General features: G+C 45.2%; 1 protein-coding gene across 3 annotated transcripts in view; it reads left to right on the top strand.

The window, feature by feature from the left end:
• The window catches only part of dcc (DCC netrin 1 receptor), a 181,550-nt gene that overhangs the window by 63,729 nt on the left and 103,380 nt on the right, over window positions 1-14,441 (top strand). For all 3 annotated transcript variants that reach the window (XM_023803312.2, XM_023803310.2, XM_023803309.2), the window contains exons 3-5: window positions 3,402-3,683; window positions 7,620-7,770; window positions 8,652-8,788. In XM_023803312.2, coding sequence (XP_023659080.2) covers window positions 3,402-3,683; window positions 7,620-7,770; window positions 8,652-8,788 — 570 coding nt within the window. The remainder of the gene's footprint in view (window positions 1-3,401; window positions 3,684-7,619; window positions 7,771-8,651; window positions 8,789-14,441) is intronic.

Below are 14,441 nucleotides of genomic sequence, written 5' to 3'. Positions count from 1 at the left end.
GTGAATGTGACATGCAGTAGATGAACACCCACTGCAGCACATCGATGATGCCCCGCGGTCATTGATAAAGACCGTTTCTGCATCTGAAAAGCGACTGTACTTTGGTTATGCTGCCCGTGGCGTGCCCCTCCATTCTCCCTGCATCTGTTGATGCACCAAGGCGGCGCGTGGCGCTGCCAGTGCGCGCCCGTATCATTGTCAGATTAGTTGTCATTGACGTCCACTGTCATATGCATAGTCGTCTCCATGGTAACAGAACTCAGAGCGAATAAGTGAGCGAGAAACTGCCTTATATTCTATGGGAGGGGTGGAGCTCTGTGTCTGATACCCAGGAAGCGAGTAGATGAGCAGTACTGCTTCCAGTGGTATTCAGAGGGAAATTCACATGCAGTGGGTGGGGGGAGGTGACTGTTTGCCCCTCGGGGGTCTTGCAGCTTTCTCACAAAGCAGGGCGATGAGAGCCTCAAAAGCAGTCATTCTAGACCAGTTCAGGACTGGGACTCTGAAATGAACAGGGATTCAATGGGCTCATGAAATTAGGAAAACAGAAAGAAGAAATTATATTTTACATTTTTATCCTGCACGTGGCAGTAATACAAGGTAACACAAAGAAAAGTGCAACATGAAATATGCAAAGAAAGGGTGATTTAGTTTCCCATTCATGTAAAAGCAGGAAAAAAGGAGCTTCGTCTTAAAACATTGATTATTGAAACATTCTCAAGGCCTCTGTCATAAACTTCAACTGCAGATCGGTTTGCAAAACAGCATATATCATTATTACAATTCTGAGTCTCAAAACACAAACTGCAGACTGTAAAAGTAAATTGCATCAAAAACATATTCATGCATTTTTCAGTGATTTTTTTTAGTGGCTCGAAGAACTAGCACAGCTGACTAGTCCCCAGGTCCCTGCTTGCATGATCACACTCCACACTGCAGTCACTGCAAGTGAAACTGCTACATAATCAACATTTTTTGTAAATATTATTTTGTGATCATGAATATTATTCTTATTATTCATCTCTGTCTTGTTTCTTTGTTGCATTTCTCAGTAGCCAGTGATGATTTAGAACTGACTGCTTATGAAATCTGTATGTAATGAGTGTGCACAACAGATCTCTGAATTATTTTTGAGACGTTTTCTTTAATCCTGGATATTCAACCCCTTCACCTCAAAAGACATGATAGTAATGTAGATGAAAGATAGTGACAATAAATGACAAAAGCAAAAAACTCATTAAACAACAAAAAAACATTTATTGATATATATCTGAGTTAATTTAACAACAGCAGTCAACTTTGAAGATCAAATGAAAAATGTAGCACTTAACACATGTGCATGTGCAGTATTATTCAACCCTCTGCTTCAGTACTTTGTGGAGCATCCTTTAGCTTTTATAACTTCCAACAAACGTTTTCGGTAAGTGCTGACAAGCTTCTTACGCCTCTCAATTGGAATCTTTGCCCATTCTTCACATGCAAAAGCCTCTAGCTCAGTGATGTTTGATGGCCTCCGTGCTGCAACTGCCTTCTTTAAATCCCACCAAAGATTTTCAATCGGATTTAAATCTGATGACTGAGAAGGCCAGTCCAGGATGTTCCTGGATCTTTTTCTCAACCAAGCTTTTGTTGATTTGGAGGTGTGCTTGGGATCATTGTCTTGCTGGAAAGTCCAGTTATCACCAAGGTGCAATTTGTCAGAAGTCATCACATTTCTCCTTAAAATGCCCTGGTATTTCTGGGAATCCATGATGCCAGGTACACAATCAAGACTCCCGGTTCCTGCAGCAGAAAAACAACCCCAGATCATCAATGACCCACCTCCATGCTTGACCGTGGGGATGGTATTCTTCTGGTCAAAAGCCTGGCCTTTTACATGCCAGACATACTGCTGGTCCAAACAGTTCCAGGTTGGTTTCATCAGTCCATAGAAGTCTGGAGTCTTATCCAAATTTCTCCTGGCATATTCAAGTCAACTTTTGACATTCCTTGTGGTCAAGAGTGGAGTGCGTGTTGGAGTCCGGCCATGAAGTCCTTGTTTATTCAGTGCACATCTTATAATTGCCACTGAAGCACTTGTACCAGCCTCCATCAGGTCATCCTGTAGGTGTCTTGAGGTCACACGAGGGTTTCTCTTAGTTGTCCTGACTACGTTGCCAAGGGCACGATGAAATTTTGGGCTGTCTCCCACAGCTAGGCAGTTTTGTAACTGTTCCATGAGTTTTATGAGAACTTCCTTATGATGCTCCCAATGGTGTCTCTTGGAATGTTAGATGTTTTGGACATCTTCTTATACCCAAGGCCCTTCAGGTGTGATGAAATAATCTCCTCTCTCAGCTTTTGTGGAATCTCCATTGTCTTTCTCACGATTGCAGTTCACCTTGAATACCTTCATGGGTGGGGTTTATATATGCATCACAGCTGAAGAAAGTGAAGGATCATTATAGAGTTCCCAAAGGCTTAATTATGTTTCAACTCCACTTTGAGCCATAAAAACTTTCAGAGAGCTTTATAAAACAACAATACTGTATGGGGTTGAATAATTGTGACATGGCGATCTTAACAAGATACACTGTTACACACAAATACTACATAATTCATTGTCTGTTGATTTTGTTTCACTCAACTCATAAAGATGTCATCCAAAGCAGAATCTTGCTTTATGACACAACTTTAATTGATAAATCCTTAAAATCTTTGGGGGGATTGAATATTTCTGATTGCAACTGTAGCTGTATTTGCCTCCATGTGATCACCCTGGATCCTGTCTCTACTTTTTTGTTGTTTGTGTTCCTTTATTTTCGCATATGTGAGTAGAATTAGCATTTTGTCAAAGGAGGCACGCACCTCATCATTTCAGTGAACGTATTTAATGCATACATTTTGAACTATAGAACTACATGAGGGTGTTTGCATCTACACCTGCATGGGTTTTACCTCGGCATGGACACAAAAAACAGAGCAAGTAGCTTTGACAGGTACCTTTTCTATGAAAATAATGTGAGGAATGCAAGGGCGTAAGAGAGACAAGGAAACGAGGTGCTTGTAGCATCCATTTTTTGCTTGCTTTTTTTTTGTTATAGAATTACACAGCAGGATAAGTCACCGGAACAGGTCAGGGCAAGTGCTTTGCTCAAGAGTTCTACATCTGGCATTTTCACAAGGCCTGAGATTGTGATCTTCAAAGTCCGGCTCTTTAACCACTGTGCTACCTGCCAGTTAATGGCATAGGAGATAACTGTGATTAGATATAAGACGAAGCAATGGGAAGCGGCGGGAGAAAAAGCTAACTGTGTTATGCAATGTGGGGGATGAGATGAGGGTGTGCTGTAATCGTAGGTAACAGGAAGTGAGGTAATGCGATTTCCTGTCACACAGTGAATTTATGCTCCCGTCTGCAGGGCCTCTGCGGGTGGCGGTCGCCATGGCGTCGGTGACAGCGTATGTGGGCGACACGGCACTGCTACGCTGCGAGATGCTGGGTGAGCCGGCTCCGGCAGTGCGCTGGCAGAAGGACCGGCGGGACGTGCCGCTGGACCCCGGGGGCCGCGTGGTGGCCCTGCCATCCGGCACGCTGCAGCTTCGCGGGATCCGTCCCTCCGACGCAGCTGCCTACCGCTGCCTGGCCCAGACCCCCGGAGATGCCCGGACGGGCACGGACACCACGCTGCGAGTCATTCCAGGTGCGTCTGCCCAGCGCTCCCCAAACTGTTGCCGGTGCTTCGGAGACCTTGGCTGCCGTGGTCAATTCACACCGATGTGTCTCATCTAAATGTGCTTGAAGTGTGAAACAAGGAATACCTCCATATCTTGCTTTCCAGCTGTGTTGATCGATGGCAGAGACAAAACAGCTCTGGCATGGTGCCGTGGTTGTTTGTTTTTTTATGTCTGACTGCTGTCTGATTGGGTACACGGGCGGAACCGGGCCACAGAACTCATCGCACACCACATGTTGACTGGTGATGGTACCAGAATCCTTTTTTTTTACCCGCCACCGAAGTCCGCGCTCGCCATCTTTCCACAGCTGTCATCCCGTCCCACAAGAAAAACGAAGTATCGGTGGAGCAGTTTTTCATTTTGCTGTGGCCCCGCAGTGAGTCAGTTTGATGGAGCCTCCGATGCAATGAGCCGCTGGGCAGGCAGGCGGCCAGTCTGGAGAGGGTCCTCCGGGGCCACGTCCACTGTTCAAGAGCTAGAGGAGAAGAACGCCCACCATTGCAGCAGAAAGCATTATTACGTGGCACTCGGGTGCATCCTAAGAATTTTGCGGGCAAGTTGGTCCAGGTAGAAGGTTAAGGGGAAGCAGTGCCAGTCAAATACAGGGGCCAGTGATGGCCATAACTCTGTCATGTTATTCTTCAAAGTCAGGTCCAGTCTGCACTCTGTGAAAGTGTTAAGCGGGTTTCAGACGGAACGCGGCATGCGCTGCGCTTTCCTCTGAAACCTATTATTGTCTATGGCTTGCGCGGCGCAAGAGCGATTTTGCGCTGCGCGCCACTCGGCGGCCTTGTGCGCGCACCGCGGTCAAAGTTGAAATTTGTTGAACTTTGACCGCTGCGCGCCGTGACGCATTTCCGCGCGATCGATAGAATCAAAGCATCGAAGCGGGCTAGCGTTCGGTCTGCCCCTTCGAAACACACACTCACACAAAGCGGGTATGGAGGAAATGATCCTTTGCAGGTTGGGATGTCTTAAAATATATTTAATCTTTAAACGACATATTTTCTCCACTTTAATAGATGACGAATGTAAAAACACCTGGAAAAATCTCAGGGACAGGTATATTAAGGGGGAAGAAAGTCAGAGAAAAGAAGAGTGGTGCAGGTCTGAGGGTGAGGGGTTAATTATACAAAAATCTGTGCACAGACTAAAATGAATTGGGTTGACGCTTTACCGCTGGCACTAAAGTCAGTAAGGTGTTCCATAAACAGGGGGACCGGGTTCACTCCTGTTGGAGTACGCCGCTCCACCGGGTCCGGATGAGAAGGGATCACACAGGGAGACTCTCAGTTTAATTCTGAATGATGCTTTTTATTCAGTAATACCTTCTATTGTTTAATGCCTGTTATTTGACTTTATGCGAACCGGTTCGGGAACAGACTGCCTACACAACCAAGTGTGTCCGCTCAGCATGTTCCGTGCGGTAAAGCTTTACACCGTCTTACTGTATATACCTGCATTATTCTTAGTTACTTCCTTGTTATGTTGCCGCACACAAGCAAGAGCAGAAAAGCCGAGCTGGTATACAGTATTTCCATCACGCAGTTTCTCATATCTACTGGGTTCTCGGAATCTTTGTTGTTCAGAGGTGCAGAAGTACTTCTCGGAACAAGATTCCATATATGGTGCAAGCAGAACATTCGTGGTTATATGTGTGAGACTGTTCTATGCTTCTTGCAGCCGCTCAATGTTTTGCAGACATACACTCACCTAAAGGATTATTAGGAACACCTGTTCAATTTCTCATTAATGCAATTATCTACTCAACCAATCACATGGCAGTTGCTTCAATGCATTTAGGGGTGTGGTCCTGGTCAAGACAATCTCCTGAACTCCAAACTGAATGTCAGAATGGGAAAGAAAGGTGATTTAAGCAATTTTGAGCGTGGCATGGTTGTTGGTGCCAGACGGGCCGGTCTGAGTATTTCACAATCTGCTCAGTTACTGGGATTTTCACGCACAACCATTTCTAGGGTTTACAAAGAATGGTGTGCAAAGGGAAAAACATCCAGTATGCGGCAGTCCTGTGGGCGAAACTGCCTTGTTGATGCTAGAGGTCAGAGGAGAATGGGCCGACTGATTCAAGCTGATAGAAGAGCAACTTTGACTGAAATAACCACTCGTTACAACCGAGGTATGCAGCAAAGCATTTGTGAAGCCACAACACGCACAACCTTGAGGCGGATGGGCTACAACAGCAGAAGACCCCACCGGGTACCACTCATCTCCACTACAAATAGGAAAAAGAGGCTACAATTTGCACGAGCTCACCAAAATTGGACAGTTGAAGACTGGAAAAATGTTGCCTGGTCTGATGAGTCTCGATTTCTGTTGAGACATTCAAATGGTAGAGTCAGAATTTGGCGTAAACAGAATGAGAACATGGATCCATCATGCCTTGTTACCACTGTGCAGGCTGGTGGTGGTGGTGTAATGGTGTGGGGGATGTTTTCTTGGCACACTTTAGATCGCTTTGGGCATCGTTTAAATGCCACGGCCTACCTGAGCATTGTTTCTGACCATGTCCATCCCTTTATGACCACCATGTACCCATCTTCTGAGTCACCAGATCTCAACCCAATAGAGCATCTTTGGGATGTGGTGGAACGGGAGCTTCGTGCCCTGGATGTGCATCCCACAAATCTCCATCAACTGCAAGATGCTATCCTATCAATATGGGCCAACATTTCTAAAGAATGCTTTCAGCACCTTGTTGAATCAATGCCACGTAGAATTAAGGCAGTTCTGAAGGCTAAAGGGGGTCAAACACCATTTTAGTATGGTGTTCCTAATAATCCTTTAGGTGAGTGTACTGTATTTTCCTGTCGCGCACTCTGTCAGTTCTCCTGCCCCCCACCCCCACACTCCCTTTGAGCTCCAGTGTTGGAGTCAAAGCCCCGTCAGGTCCGTTGATGAGAAGAGATTCACAGCACAGTCGAGGAGTAGTTGCAAGTCACCAGTTTATTCTCTGACAGATTGCAATCTGGGAGCAACCATCTGACATACATTCAGCATGTACAGGAAGAAGCTCGAACCCTAGGTATCGGTTCTGTCTCTTTATAGGCCTTCTGGGGTGTCACCCCCCACTCCTTTCTCGGTACTTTTCCATTTACGTGACCACAACATGTTTTTGACATTTGCTCTAGTTAGCCAGTGAGTACATGTTCCCCCCTTTTTGTTAAGCAAAAGTTAAAATAAGTATTTATTATATGATAGGTTCCTGTTTTCCTGCTGACTGGAACAAGTTCTATGATGATTTCCTATTTTCCTGCTGACGGGGACAAGTTACATGATGGGTTCCTGTTTTTCCCGCTGCTTGGGACGAGGTCACCCGACCTGCTCACGCACTGTCAGTTCCTAACTTTTCCCAATTGCATGGGTGAGATCATCCCATCCTGCCAGCTTAGTATCAGTTCCTATATCTATTGTCTGCATTTTTATTAGATGCTATACTATTGAAAATTAGTTATTGCAATATTATAGAATTAACCCCTCAGGGTCTCATGCACCCACAGCCTATTCTTTCTTGGTGCTAACAGAGCTAGTGCTTTTCTTTTATACATTGTCGTGACTGACCGCGGGACGGGACAACAACAAAACAGGAGAGTTTAGAAAACCACGCCTACTTCTTGCGCTGAGCCCAGCGGCAAGCGCAGCGCGTCAAGCGCACTCGCTGTTTTCTTGGAGGAAGCGCAAACCCCGCGGCGAGCGCAGCGCATGCCGCGTTCGGTCTGAAACCCGCTTTAGTCTGATTCACTTCTTTTATTTTACTTCCTGTTTCTACATCCCAGATAGGAAGATGTTTCCAGTGGAGGTCAGAAATGAATCCTTCCACACCTGCCTTGGCTGATGGCATTGGTGGATGGGGTATGACAGCTTTGTCTCTGGTCTATCCACAGAGCCCGGTGTGGCTCGCGCTGTTGGCTTCTTGCAGCGGCCCACCGAATCCATAGTCCTGGAGGGCAGTGATGCAGTTCTGGAATGTTCTGCCTCTGGCTTCCCTACGCCGACCTTCCTCTGGACTAGGACTGACAGCCCAATTGACACCAGGTCAGTGACTCTTTCTTTACTCAGTGCTCCTTGCAAGCCAAAGGTCAAAACACCTTCCCTTACACACATGTAGCATGAATCTACAGCAGTTGGAAAGCCAGTTACAAATCCCCTGATTTCCCCCTGACATCAAGTACCTGTTTGAGGCTCTGTTCTTGAATCAGTGACCTAACAGCTATTGTTTTTTGTGCCCCTCGGAATTTTATATACTTATACTAAAAAGATTTAGGACTTGTAACCTGTTTTTTCACGGCAGTCCCTTAAGAGCAGCCATCATTCCCGTTGTTGCATGCTGCACTTATTAGAAAAATAAATAAGCCCCGTATTCTAAGTGAGGTGGTCTTTGACCTCACCTGCCTGCACTGGGGGGCTGCCATTGCCCAGTCTGGAGGCTGCCTGACCTGATGAAACAGGGATATGTGAAAACATTGTGTTTTAATGAGATCAGCATAATTTAAGCTTGTGTAAGCGGATAAAAGGCGACGATTCCAAACAGCAGTGGGCGGCGAGAATTACAGGGCAGATGCTGGGCTGACGGCTCGCTCGGCCTGATGTGACTGAGGGAAATGCTCACCGCGAAATGTAATACACCACCCCGCAATCTGGGTGCCCCTTTCTGTCTCTTACTGCTGGTGTGTTGCTCCCTGCTCCAAAAGGCCTTTTTGTAGTTTACCACGTTTCATCTAATACATCTGAGCAACACATTTGGGTGGCCATGTGGTTTTATGAGGCACGGTGACAGTGATAGCAGCTTTTGGTGTGCTTTGGGTATCACGGCTTCACCCGGAGCAAACAGGGGTGAGGAAAACCGTGACAATGGACAGTGCTCCTGTATGTGGGCCATTTCTGAGCTCCCTTTGATTCAACACTGACCCGTGCAGGTTGGAGCGCTACTCTCTGTTGGGAGGGAGCAACCTATTGATCCGGAGTGTCCGCACAGAAGATGCCGGTTCCTACAGCTGCATGGCCCACAACGAGAACCAGAACATCAGCGCATCCTGCGACCTTTCAGTGCTGGGTGAGTTATATGCCGTAGCTTTCGACACCTGTGACCACGCTCTCGGCACGAAGAGAAACGAGTATCAAAACATTTACTTTTCACAAAGAATGACAATATTATTCATGTGCACGTGCAACTCCGGGGTGGCACGTTGGTGCACTGGTGAGCAGTGTTGCCTCACACCTCTAGGACCTGAGTTTGAGTCTTTGCCAGGGTTCCATGTGTGTGGAGTTTGCATGGTCTTCCTGTGTCGTCGTGGGGTTTCCTCCAGGTACTCTGGTGTCCCCCCACAGTCCAAAAACATGCTGGTTACAAAATTGCCCATAGGTGTGCATGTGTGAGTGAATGGTGTGTGAGTGAATGGTGTGTGACTGCACCCTGTGATGGGTTGCTGCCCCATCCTGGGTTGTTCCCTGCTTTGTGCCTGTAGACTCCAGGATGAGCTCCAGACCTGCCGTGACCCTGAGCAGGATAAGCAGTTTCAGGAAATGGATGGATGGATGTGCAGTTCTATGTGGGCAGCTTATGAATCCAGTGTCAGTGTGTAATGTGGGGTGTGAGGCTCTGAGGCCATTGTTAGCATTCCCCATGGGCCATTAGCCTATAAATCCAGTGTCTATGCAGTGAGGCTTTGGGGTCATTATTAGCATTCAGTTTGGGCAGTAAACCTATGAATCCAGTGTGAGAATGCAGTGTGGGCTGTGAGGCCTGGGCCCAGTGTTAGCATTCAGTATAGACAATCAACTTATGAATCCAGTGTCAGAATGCAGTGTAGGCTGTGAGGCCTGGGGCCAAGTGTTAACATGCAGTGTCAGTGCAATTTTGAGCCTATGTAGTGGCCTCTCTTACCCAGCTATCTAGGTCACCTCAGCTGCTCATTCACGTTTGCGTCCCTAATTGAGAACTTCCTCAGATCTGCTGCAGCTCAGACATTAGGTCAGTCTTTCCTTTCCTTCCAACTCCGCCGGCATAATCGGGTGGCTGTGTAACGTCGAGGGCTCCTGCTCGTAATAGAATTAGGACCTGACGGGGGGTTGATGAGGTGGTAAATCAGAAAAAAGCAAAGGTCCTTATTCAATAATCCCCGATTAAGTCATTTAAAAGCAAAGCGATCTTCAAAGCATAGACTACAAGATACTGTGGTATTAGCTGGAAAGCATCTGTCACCATCACAGCTCAATGTGGCCCTTTCCTGTGGGCAAGCAGAAGATGATGTACATTTAACTGCATCTTAACTGCGTTATTTTTCTTCCCTCTCATGGCTGTTTGCAGCCTAGCGGTTCTGCCTCCACTGTGAGGGCTTTCCGGCAGCCCTCCCATGCATCTCAAAGGTCTTTAAAGAAGAACTCTAAGGTCCTCTTAACGTCCCGATGAGGAGAAGCAGATCTCACATGCCTGACAGCATGGCGGCTCGTGCGCTAAAGGCTGATGGTGTGTTGATGGTTAAAGACCAGAATGTGTGATGCTGACAAATGCCAGGACACACGGATCCATTAAACTGTACAGTATGTGAAGTCCTATAGAGGTCTGATAAACACTAGACTTTGTGGATCTGTTAAATAGCTGTCTTGTAATATCGGTGTAGTAACTAAGTGTGAAAAACTCAGGCTCACGGGCAGCAGACATATCCATGGATGCGGGAATTCGGAGGACGTAACAGGGTCTTTTATTCAGCACTTTCACTGAATCGCTAGGAGAACTGAAGAACATACAAGCGCACGTTTTCCTCCCTAAATGACATGAGCGGCCGGTCATCCCCCTCAGTGTAGCTCAGCAGGTTCGGAATCTGTGCTACTGTTTGGAATGTCATGGGTTCAAAGCCTGAGGCTGTAAAGCACTTGTATCATGGTGCACACCTTCTGCAAGGCCCTTAACCCCAGCTGCTTCTAGAACACTGACCAATCCAGCTTCGTGACCCTAAGCTTTTCTCACTTTTATGTCGCTTTGTACAGAAACGCCTGCTAAACAAATGTAAAACCAAGCAGTTGCCCCCAGTGACTCTCTCTCACAAACAGAGCAAACCTACCTCTTACAGCTGATTGCACATGAGTAGAGGGGCTTGTCTCCTGACCTCAGTCCTCCCTTGAAACATCCACTGTCCTGTAACACTATTGCGTCAGCAGCTTGTATCACATGACACTTAAGGTTCTGGCACATGACAGAAGGCCTATATCCCCCCTTTTCCATCCCTTAGTTTTATTGCTTATTCACCATTTTTCTGGGAAGGAGCCTGATTTTTTTTCTCCTCCTTACTCCTTTTGATAGAGATGTCAGGACATCCGATTATCAAAGGTGAACCGTCCCCGGTAGCAAGTGCGCACTGAGCCTGGAATCAGCTCACGGTATTGATGTGTGTTGTCTTTTGCCCCTGTGTTAACTGCGTAAATCTGTCATGGGACACTTTTGGAATATGGGAATTACACCTGTGACAGGACTGTACTCAGTCTTTCTTTGAGGAGAACAAAATCTGTAGTTAGGTGCTTTATTTTGACATGTAGGTAATGAAAAAGCTCTGACCCAGGGCCGGTGTAGCCTGTGAGATCAAGGTTTCTGGCGTCTCCGTCTTTTTCCTGGACCCCTTATACAATGGAGGTATTAAAATTAATGATGACATTTTTTCTTGCTAGACTTTTTTGTCCATTCCTTTATAAGACATCAATCCCATGCATTTTTAGCAATTGCTTATCTAACTGGAATCACAGGGCGCTTTTCCACTGCATCACATGCAGTTCAAGAAAGTAATAATAATAATAATAATAATAATACATTTTATTTGTATTGCACTTTATATTTTAGCAATCTCAAAGTGCTACAGAGTAAAAATAAAGTAATAAAACAGGATAATCTATAAAATACCTTAACAAAATGTCCAAAGTACCAAAAGTATGGTATGTAAAGGTTTTAGTTTTCCATTGGCATAAAAAGCGGTACTGGCACTGAATGACATCACAGCATGAGGTGGGATATTTTGTACTGAATTTGAAACATGGCTATAGTATCTTATAGGGCTGGACGATATGCGATATTAATACCAACATTGCATGTTATACACATGCAATTCATACATCGCTAGTCAGCTGGACTGAGATCAGGCTATTTCATACCTTCATACAGACATTATAGTGCAGGGGTTTTAAGTTTCGCTTAAACAGTTTCACTTTGTCACAGTAAAAAAAACTTTGCAAATTTTGCAATTATAATAATTATTCCTTTTCAATATTGTCTAGTATATCTTTAAAAATTAGTTTAAAGTTTACCTCCACTGCTTTTCATTGAGCACTGCATGATCATTATCATCCTTCCTGTTTAAATCACTCCTAGATGGGTTTGTGAGATATTTATGTTGAACTCCTTTTTTGCTTTCTAAATACACCAATATTTATTACAACACAATAATATCGCGCTGTCCTAATATATTATAGAAAATACTTAATTTCTTGTCATGCCATCCTGATCTTGTTGTATCTGTTCTTTCAGCTAGATTGCAATTTAAGCTTGGGTCTTTCATTTGTTCACGCATCCATTATTATTATTATTTATAGTTCGATTGTACCGTTTCCTCAGAGGCAAGCTATTTGCATAACCAGTCCACAGACTATTTACATATCCATTCGACAAAGAAAGCGATTCAAGTCCCTCCCCAAAGTACAGAAGTACCTAACAAGTACTGCAGTATTTTAGGCACTAGTACTGTTGGTACTGGTACTCAACCAAAAGTCAATAGGACAGGGAAAGTACCAAATTTACCATAACAAAAAGCACCCACAGTGACCTGCAAAGCCTCGAGTCTAAACCAGACGCAACTATAGTGCATCACAAAGCCCCAGTAACATGTCTGATGTTAATTTGGCATCTCCTTCATAGTATTGCTCCATGTCAGTCCAGAAAGTAAAAATCTAGACCAAGATTTTGCTTCAACCAACCAGTTGAGTGACTCTTTATACTTAACTGGTTGGTTGAAAGAAGATCTTAGTCTTGATTTTTACTTTCTAGATCTGAACTATTCATCTCTGCTTCACTGTGAGGGGAGTTGAGTTGGCTTCTCTGGCGATGAAGCTTCAGAAATTGACTGCCGGCTATGGATGTGGAATCTGACGGGAAGGAATTTGGGATGCGGACCCTGCCGTGGAGTGATGCAGAGAGACCGTGCAGCTGTTCACCAGGAAGGGACACAGAAGCAGAGGGTGCTCTGTTCTGTTTAATTTGCTTAGTAGGCACAACGCAAGTTCTGAACATTACGCTGGCCTAGATATTTAAGCTGCTGGAGAAAATTCGGTTTAAGCACCATACCGCCCTCCTGCCTGGCGTCTGAGAAAACCTGGATACAAAAATGCAACCTGCTGCCCCGAGTGAACTGCTCTCCCATTTCGCTCTGATTATTATTAAGAGCAGTCTGAATGATCTTGATTGCCGCATCGCTGAGCTGCACAGGCTGACTGCACAAATTTCCATTTTAATTGAGCTGGAGATGCGCCATGCAGTTGTTTCTGGGGAGAAACAAATAAGATGCATATCAGGCCTGAGGGATGGACAACTCCTCATTTTTCTTTGTCTTCAGTCCTTTGGGTTCCGTAGATGCTGTTGGATTAAGCTGACGCTGCTTCCATGGCTGCATTCAGATTGGCTGGGTTTAAATCCTACCCAGGATATAGACATATATGACTTTCTCATTGGCACATATTGATATTAAACCTTTGGATTAAGGCACGTATGAGGATCAGACTGATAATTAAATCTCCGCGTTACAGGCATACCTGAGATTAATACTGATATTAAATCTTTGCACTACAGACAAAAGGTTCATATTAGTATTAAACCTCGGCAATACATACCACTATGATATTGTTACTGGTGTTAACCTTCTACATTACAGGCAGGTTGATACTGCTATTAAAAGTGTCTATTACAGACACGTATGTGAAGATGGTGTTTAACCTCTGCATATTACAGGTTTCTATAAGGCTGATGTCGGTTTGAAGCTTCTGCACGTTTGGTGCTAATAGTTCCCGGCGTATGATGTTGAAGGCGACGTTAAGCAGCCTCACGTTACAGACACGGGCTTTGGTCTTTCTGCGCCGTCCTGGGATTAGCGCACAGCGTCCCTCGTCGACAGGGCTCGCCTAGTCACAGCACATTACCTTAATCTCGGCGTCCCACTGTTTCACTTTGACTTGGCCTCTTCAGGTCGCCACCAGCGGTCATGGCTGGAGGTACGGGCCCCCGGGGATGCCCTGAAGGGGAAGGGGCGAGCCCACTGCCAGGCGCTTATTAGACCCTCTAAGGCTGCAGGACATGCTATTGCACTGACAAGATAATAACATAAGTGGATGATTGGGGTCATTGCCATGTAGGACTCACTGGGGAAACTAATGAATCACCTCACTGTGATTCTCACAAAATGCTGTTCATCTCCTCACTGCAAGAGAAGATTGGCATAGGTACAGTACATTACTAAGGAGCTTGTTAATAATAGATACAGGGGCTTTGGCAGTTGAATCTATCTTCTACAAATCATAACGATTAAATTTAGCTCATAAGCTTAAAAAACCCTGTAGGGGACAGCCAACAGTTTGTACAGACTGTATATGAATATTCACATGTACAAGCCTACAACATTCATATACTTTGTAAAATGGTTCATGCTAATTTTTGCTTTGTGTTTGCATAAAAT

The sequence above is a fragment of the Paramormyrops kingsleyae genome, chromosome 2 (genome assembly GCF_048594095.1).
Source record: "Paramormyrops kingsleyae isolate MSU_618 chromosome 2, PKINGS_0.4, whole genome shotgun sequence".
In the NCBI taxonomy this organism is placed as follows: Eukaryota; Metazoa; Chordata; class Actinopteri; order Osteoglossiformes; family Mormyridae; genus Paramormyrops; species Paramormyrops kingsleyae.
The sequence above is the reverse complement of the archived record's forward strand: the minus strand, read 5'-3'. Positions and strand labels throughout refer to the sequence as shown.